Raw genomic sequence first — 9,474 nt, forward strand, 5'->3', positions numbered from 1 at the left:
TTGCAGTTGGTTACAATATTTAATAGTGCACTGAGTTAAAATCGTGAACATCTGCACACATTGTCAATGCAATGTCGTCTGCTTTGCTGACAATCCCAGTCAGTAATGGATTGGCAGTCCTGAAGTGTCCTACATGCTGGAAAAGATTGATTGAAGATATAGACAGCGTAAACAGAACATGAAATCTAGAATCGATTCCCGATATGTATCTGAGTGGAACTTTCTGTAGATATTCAACATCATGCAGAGGAATATTACAGTGTATATAATTGCTTAATCTGTCAAACTATTTTAAAAATTTAAACTTAGATAAAATAGCATGCAAATGTGATATTTAGACATGAATATCTCTGTAAGAATATTTCTGACTATGTCACAAGTACTTTGGACACCCGCTACTATAAATACATGTACGATTCTGATTAATGTATCATCGTATTTGAACACGTTACGTGTACCCCTTTCATCTGTAGATTTAGAATGTAACCAAACAACATCAGTTCGATATTCGAAATAACAATACAGCAGACATGTTCACAAAACTTTCTAAGATATGTCCGAAGATATAACTTAGGAAAAAGGTTAGGAACATCCTAAGATCAACTTAGGACGGCCGTTCTACATGTAGTTATACACATATAGATATTCGTGACATATTTCTTATTCCTTTACATGTAGTTATACACATATAGATATTCGTGACATATTTCTTATTCCTTTACATGTAGTTATACACATATAGATATTCGTGACATATTTCTTATTCCTTTACATGTAGTTATACACATATAAATATTCGTGACATATTCTTATTCCTTTACATGTATTTATACACATATAGATATTCGTGACACATTTCTTATTCCTTTACATGTATTTATACACATATAGATATTCGTGACATATTTCTTATTCCTTTACATGTAGTTATACACATATAGATATTCGTGACATATTTCTTATTCCTTTACATGTAGTTATACATATATAGATATTCGTGACATATTCTTATTCCTTTACATGTATTTATACACATATAGATATTCGTGACACATTTCTTATTCCTTTACATGTATTTATACACATGATATTCGTGACACATTTCATTCTTATTCCTTTACATGTATTTATACACATGATATTCGTGACACATTTCCGAGTAAACAATTAAAATCTAGACACATACAACTAGAGAAAAGACAGACATCATTTATTTATAGGAATATTCTTAATTCAGATACCGTGAATTCAATATAATGATGTTATAAACTAACCCTAACCCTAACACATACAACTAGAGAAAAGACAGACATTATTTATTTATAGGAATATTCTTAATTCAGATATCGTGAATTCAATATAACTATGTTATGAACTGGGGAAGTTTTAGATTATTGACTACTCTGAATAAAGTAGAAATACAAACGTATATTGTGATACTGGAACCCATGTATGTACATTGTATGTTTGATATACTCGTATAGTATTATTTCTTTTTACAATTCAAAACCACTGAGCCATGCAATACTCGCATACGATTGTTTGGAAAATCGAACCATGTCAAGATCTTTGATAATAATAATTCAACAATCGTTTTTCCGACACAAATCAAACCGGTCTGAATTTGATATGTGATTTGTGCGGATTAGTGTATTATCGTGAGTTAGAAGAGGAACCCAAATTCACAGGTCTCCTCAATAGCGCCGGGGGGCTATGAAAAAACCCACGAAATTCTGTACTTACTCACAATTATAAATAATCTTGTGGGTTGTCAATGTCCTTAAATATCTTTTCGCCGTTTCTGTGAGCTCTTTGCTTCAATATTATGGCTTTAGTTATGTTTATACAAACTTGGGTTGATCTTAGGCCAAGGATTATGCTGTCCTAAAGTTAGGAAAGCTTCGTGAACCTGACTTACGACTAAGTTGTGTTCTAAGACATACTTAGGACACGTCTTAGTCCTAAGAGAGCGTCTTGAACATGCCTGCTTGACGCTATCTGTAACGGTTAGTAGCCTGCTGGACGCTATTTGTAACGGTTAGTAGGCCTGACGCCCTGCTGGACGCTATTTGTAACGGTTAGTAGGCCTGACGCCTTACCCATGCTTGTGGCTGTTGTGCAGGTACACAATCCGTCCACACAGTGCAGTTCTGACGTGGAATCACATGATGTGTGTTTACACTCACTATGTGAGCTGGTGCAAGTCTCCGAGAGGGCGTAGCCTGCCAATAAATACAAAAACAACGTGTATCTAGGATGTCCAGAAAAGCAACAGCACGTAACACACGACACGACGTCACGCTATCAAGATTTCACAGAACACGCCGTTACGTTATCAATATTTTATGAAACACGTCGTCACGCTATCAATATTTTATGAAACACGTCGTCACTCTAAATGCTTCGAGGGCTATGAATGTATTAGGTTCAGCTCTGCCTGATGGTTTTGATATCATTATTTTGTGTCGAGAATTTGTCATATTTTCACTGTTGAAAGTCCAATTTGTGCAATTCTAAAATAATTGCTCGAATTCCCATCAACGTCCGCGTATTCGGAATGGCTTACATAGCCTGTAAATTTCTAGGGGCGCTACTTGAACGGTATACACGTTTCCAGAGGCGCGGGTTGGTATTGCACGGAATGATTATTGCATGAAACGAGTTGTGTGGAACACTGAACTGGTTGCACAGAATGCTAAACAGTTTGTACGGAACGCTGAAGAATTTGCACGGAGCGATGAATGCGTACAATTTGCACGGAACGAAATGGAATGCTTGTGGGGATGGGGGTAGTAGCAGGCTTCGGGGTTTGTATCAAGATTTCACGGGACACTTCGTCAGGTGACGCTTGGACACAAACACGGTCATGTTATCACGATGTCATCACGTTAAGGAGATACTCTGCATCGTCATAATGGCTGACTTCCTTTTAAAACATGGATGAAAATAAAGATATCAGCAATTTGCCTATTCATTTAAAAGACCATTGCCTAGCTAAGTAGCTCAGAACGTTACCACGTTGACTGCTAAACTGTATAGTGCGGGTTCGAGTTCAGCAGGGGTTTAAAAAAATTCAGATGGCATTGTACTAAAACTGCATTTTTGACTAAGTAATTTGAAAGTTTTCAATTGCAAAGTATCGTTGTAAATATCCTCCACTTTTCAGCCATATCAAATTTTTCTGGTGTAGCATACCTCCTTAACACTCAACATGTAAATGGGCTAACACGGTTTCAAATGCCGTTACACCGTTACTAGTAGTAGTTACCCCATATAATATTGTTGGTTATGTACAGATAACCCACACTTTTAACAAAAAACAAAAAAAAAAAAAAAAAACACGCCAAACTATGGTACAAGAGTGCAAATGTGCCCCAGAAAGTTGCACTCGGGAAATACATTCTATAATATACTAGTAATTCATTTTCAAAATAGAGATTGTGGCGGTGTGTACGGATGACTGATAAGGTGAATATATCGTGCATAAGTATAGTGACCTGATTAAACATTACTATGTATAGTGATCTGATTAAACATTAATATGTATAGTGACCTGATTAAACATTACTATGTATAGTGACCTGATTAACATTACTATGTATAGTGACCTGATTAAATAACTACTTTCAAGGTGTATTTAAGCAATAAAGTGTTTGAATGAGCTGTAATGATTAGAGTATTGATATATAAACAAAATAATGAATGCAGATTGACTATAGTCTTTCATATACGTCAATCATTTATGAAAACAAAAAATTAAAATTAAAAGAGATAATACCAAGGGGGTTATAAATGATGAATGTATCGTGATTAAAAAAAGTAATTTCAAAGTAAAATGTCTGTAGTTTGTAGTGTCAGGGGATTGTTGACACTGGAAAAAAACCGGCCTCTTAATTTTAGTATCATAGATACTTACCAATGAGACAGGCAAGCAGAACTACAGTTTTCATTTTAGTTTGCTGATTCCAACTGATAGATGTCCTTACATGATCCTTTAAATAGTGCTCCAATGGTACGCGTTATCTTATGTGGGGACAAGAGCGTGAGGACTCACCATGCGAACAATTACCAAACGACCGTCTGTTTTCTGTAATGGGAATCTTGGCCATGGGAAGCCAAATTCTGTATAAGGGTCACGACCTAAATTCTATAACCCAAACCAGTATATCAGGGGCAATAACTCGGATGATCGAATGCCCTGTTAACACTGGCTCTCGTAAAATTCAACCCAGGTATCGTTATTCCTGAACTATGGTCAACACATCCAAATGAAAACACCAGTAAAGAGTTTACGATTAATTAATGATTTAGGATTGATTGATATTGTAAGTGTTAGCAAATAACAAATTAAATAATAAAATAACAAAGCGTGAAATAGAATCAAAGTTTAAATGAATCAACAAAAATGAAATGTTTGTAAGAGAGGTAAGAAAATGTGACGGAATGAAAATATCCGAATATGTTCCTACTGGTTTGTCAGTACTAAAGTATAAAATCTACTACTGCTATCCACTACACCTTGAAACAGGACTTGGAAATGAAAAACCTATAATAAACTTGTAAACTACCTACTAACTCTGAGTATTATCCTAACAAAACAATACCTAAAGTCTGCAGTAAATCCTTGAGGTTTTTAGCAGTCCCCAACACATATTCTTACAAAAATCATGCTTATTTCATGCTAGTGACTATATTCAGAGCTTTAAAACCTTGAGGCTTTTGTTGCTCAGAATAAGAGAAAAGAAATCTAACCATGAGGTCAGCTCCTAACCAAGTCAAGTAGACTGGTCAAACACTGCCTTATTAAGCCAACCAAAACAAAGAAACTATCCTGACTTATCCAATCATGCGACAGGTAGCTTATTCACTCAGGAGAGCTTGACAACAGAGATGACACTTCCTGTTTAATATGAAAAACATGTGGAATGTATCAACTTAGTGTAAACTTGAATATACATGTATATTAAAAGTAAATGACTGACAGTAAGTAACTAAACTTCAAATATGATACTAGGCTGATTTAATCATAAAAGTTGAAATAAATTGAAAGTTAATGTAAATTGAAAAATAGATCCGCTACATTTCATTACGATTATTGAATCCGTGTACATGCCGACAGTGACGAATCTAGAAGGGATAAAGAGGGGGAATGCAACGTCCCCAATCTGTTGATCATTTTGATGATGAAAAGGCGACTTTTTGCAAATTTTGGGTCTTCATCCCCCCCCCCTTTGTTTTAGGACGGAGAGATACAAATTTAGGTCGCTTTATCCCCCTTTGAAATTTGTCTGAATTTTTTCTGGATCCGCCATGCATGTGGTGTAATGATTTATGGGGTATACCTTAATAACGAATCTATTATATTGTTGATATTATTCGTGCTTCATGTGTTACATAAGCAGGTGTGTTCAATGTGAATTTCACGTGATCGCTTTTAACATGAATTTCACTTTCACAACATTTCGCATTAACCTCCAGGGGCGGATCCAGGAATTGTGGTTACGGGGGCGTAATTTATGAGACAGGGGGTCTATGGGCTGCCTTAAGGCCCTCATTGGGTCCATGGCGAAGCCCTGGTGGGGGTCCAAGGGTCAAAGCCCCTTGAACCTCTTGGATTTACAGATTTTATAGTGCTTGAAATAGGTCTCCTACGCAGTCATGATTACTATTTTCTGTCATTCTGATAAGATGAAATTTATAAAATAATGCAATTTTTAAGGGGTTTTAGAAAAAAAAATTAAGTTCTCCCACTTAAAAAATTCAATAAATCAAAAGATTTTGTCATATATTTCTCCAAACGTGGAAGAAAGTATTGCTTTTTATCCTTTACATTTTTCTAAACAAGAGACCATGACTTATATTAATTTTGAAAATTTTAGGGGGGGGTGTGTCGGCTGCGCTCCTGTTAAATTCACCACTGACCTCGTGTGCATCTTCCCGAGTCAAGGGTTTCTAAATACGATACCAAACGAACTTAGTCCTTTAAAAACAGCAAACGGTGGACCTCATTTTTTAATTAAGTTCAATATTTCAGTCTATTTCAATATCAATTGCAATATTTTATAAAATTATACAATTTATGTGTTTGATTAAGATAATGAAATCAATCTTGAAAGTAGCCGTATATGCAGTAGTAGATATTGAGGGGTTACTCATCTTATTAAAGTAGCGAATTCGCTATTTCTAATTTTAAAAATTGATAGGTCGTAATGGGTTTCCATAGTAACCATGCGTGTACATGTTTTGCAGACTTCACGTGCTGCATCTGTTAATCAAATTCAATAGTCCAGTGTGAAAACTCCCCATATGCAGTAGCAAGTCGATTTTGGACATATAATAAGGATATCACATACGTATAACAAAGTCATTACTTTAAATGAAAATGATTATACTTATTCTATAGATATTCTTTTAATAAACTAGAAGGGGAATATCATAATGTCCACAGACACCTGCACGAATGTACGATTTAAAGGACAAGGAGTTCTAGTACACAAATATGCAATGAACATACTCATCGTGAATACAGCTATAGAGGTGATGAATAGACTCATCTGAAATGGACTTGTTGTATGTAATACAATATACATCATGTGTTGTTAAATTATGATATGGTGCAGGTAGTAGCAAAGACGGTGCCGTAGGACAGATTTACACCCACTGCTACTGAAAGCAGCACATACAACCACAAACACAGTAATTTACAAAACGCGCCAAGTATACCTCACAGTCACATGTTTAAATCAACAATGTCAAAAAATATTTCCATTAAATAATGAATAAAATTGTGCTTGTAGAATATAAACTGATGCAGAGGGCAGTTAAAGACGGTGTTATATAACAATTGGATTCATGTACATGTAATTCTACCCAGAACAGCATGCATGTAATCATACATCCAGATATATAAGTACTGGAAGGGTGTACACTTTGCGTAAAACGTACATGTATATCACCCTGTCGTCTTCCTTACTGTTCATGAGTGAAATACCGCTGTCAACTCCCGGGTCCAGTTCGCATTACATTGTAGCTAGTTTCCCTCCTAATATCCCTCAACAACAGGCGGATGTGTATACAGGTGGGGATTTTGTGGTTGTTTTTTTTTTTTTTTTTTTTTTTGTTATTTGTTTGGGGGTTATTTTTTAGGGTACTGACTAAAACCCGGTCTCGGTCCCGGTCTTCGGTCTCGGTCCCGTGACTAAAACCCGGTCTTCGGTCCCGGTCTTCGGTCTCGGTCCCGTGACTAAAACCCGGTCTCGGTCCCGGTCTTCGGTCTCGGTCCCGTGACTAAAACCCGGTCTCGGTCCCGGTCTTCGGTCTCGGTCCCGTGACTAAAACCCGGTCTCGGTCCCGGTCTTCGGTCCCGGTCCCGTGACTAAAACCCGGTCTTCGGTCCCGGTCCCAGATACTTTTATTCGATACAAACAGAATATATCAGGATATTTGAGCCCCATTTCTCAATAACTTAGGTATGACATTCCATACCTGCATTCTGATAGTAAATTGATCATATTATTTTCTTCTTTCGTAAAATAATATGTTAAAACCCCGAGACCGGTGAGACCGAGAAATAAAAACAATGTTAAAAGCCGGTCCCGGTCTCGACATTTTCCCTCAATAGCTGCTTTAATCTACCTTTTCATAAAAAAAATAAGGACTTGATACTCAATGGCACCCCTTTGTATACATATATTTTTGATTTATTGTGTTTGTGTAGGTTTTTTATTCCAGTATTCTTTATATTTATGTCAGAATCGAACTCAACTATACATGTACGTGACATTTTGTCCCAAATGATCGTGTTACACTACCTTTTCATAAGAAGATAAGGGTGTAGAAGGGAAATAATATATATGTACTTATCCTGGTGTATTTGCTTGTAATTTACAGTTAGTTTATTTGTTCATTTATTTTATTCCTGTCAAAATCAGTTTTCAAAGATTCATGTTTTGTATTCCGAACCCGATCTCTTTATATGGGTACATGTATATATTTTACATATATATATATTTGTATATAACCAATAAATAATAACTATAAAATATTTCTTCCTTTCTTATTTGATACTTAGTTTTATTCAATCTAATTAAAATCAGACTTCTTAGATCCGCGCCGTATACTCTATGTAAGTATTATAGCGATTGTGAGTGTATCCTAGGATCTGATTTTAATTAGATTAAGTTTTATTTTATTTTTTTCATTTCTGGTTGTTTTAGATACAATGCTTTAAAAAATCCACCCAATATATTTATAGTATCTATAAAAGTGAGTCATACATAGAGCACATGCTCACCAAAAATGTCAGATTCTGTATACTTATACAGAAAATACTCTCTGAGTTTAGATGTTCTTCAAATAATCTATGGTATGTTTTTACTGCAATATTATGTGGTAACTATATTTATTGTGAATAGCTATATACATATATGTACAAACATATACATGTATGTATTAATTATGCTGCACAAAAACTGTTTGCTTCCTATTTTCAAAATATCTTATATTTCAAATTGCATAAATTTGACATAAACTCACTTTACAAACAATGAAATCTACATTTATAAATATGCAAGACATACGTAAATTCATTTAAGAAATAAATTTCAGTTTTGAAAATACAAATAGGCCTACTGTTAGCGCTTCATGAAAAGTATGCCTGCGTGAAGCATTCTATGCCCTCGTGTATTTTTACTAACCATTCAAAAGTTATCATTGACTAAGGTTAAAGATTTTCAAAAGTAGGTCAAATTTGAAAGGTGAAGAATTGCATGTAAAGAAAAGTCTTGTCACAAGGAGTACACATGTGAAATATGAAAACCCTCTCAACATGCATTCAAAAGTTATGCCAAAGGTGCAAGTTTTTACTGACAAACAGACGGATGGACCAAAAACTATATATATGCGCCCGAATATCCGATTACGGGGGTATAACATTTGCTTTTCAAAAGCATTATTCTTGTATTCAGAATCTTTCTGGAAAGGGGCGGGAGAGGGGTTGTTGACAAGAGTGCACATTAATTTTGTTTCGCTATCAACAACAATTATTCATCATGTTTCAATAATTATGATAAAATTTAAGGACAATATTTGGTTGGGTTTTTTTTTCATTCCACTAATGAACATAATTTTTAAAGTACTTCATACATCGTACATTCTGGACTCATAGTTTGCACGTGCACTCTACTTTGTATTATTCTAATATTTACATAGAGGCTTTTCTTCCCTGATTATAACAACTAATATATCATCATAATTTAACAAGTTAATGCGATTCTCACGATACACTCGTAGAGAGAGAGAGAGAGAGAGAGAGAGAGAGAGAGAGAGAGAGAGAGAACAGTAACCCGCGTATACATGTACATATACAGAGACCCGGTTCGGAATACACCAACATTGAATTTGAAAATTTTATCAATCGTGTGGTCAGGTGTTACATATATATTATTTCTCTTCTACATCCTTATCTTTTTATGA

The 9,474-nt window shown here is 35.2% G+C and overlaps 1 protein-coding gene across 1 annotated transcript; it reads right to left on the bottom strand.

Moving 5' to 3' along the window:
• On the bottom strand, positions 1 to 4,108 carry LOC125680881 (serine protease inhibitor Cvsi-2-like). Its single transcript, XM_048920685.2, has 3 exons — positions 3,917 to 4,108; positions 2,100 to 2,222; positions 1 to 136 (listed from the first exon to the last, which is right to left on the bottom strand). The coding sequence occupies exons 1-3, from the start codon at positions 3,948 to 3,950 to the stop codon at positions 36 to 38; spliced, it is 258 nt and encodes an 85-aa protein (XP_048776642.1). The 5' UTR covers positions 3,951 to 4,108; the 3' UTR covers positions 1 to 35.
• Between the last annotated feature and the right edge of the window lie 5,366 nt (positions 4,109 to 9,474).

The sequence above is a fragment of the Ostrea edulis genome, chromosome 2 (genome assembly GCF_947568905.1).
Source record: "Ostrea edulis chromosome 2, xbOstEdul1.1, whole genome shotgun sequence".
Taxonomy (NCBI): Eukaryota; Metazoa; Mollusca; class Bivalvia; order Ostreida; family Ostreidae; genus Ostrea; species Ostrea edulis.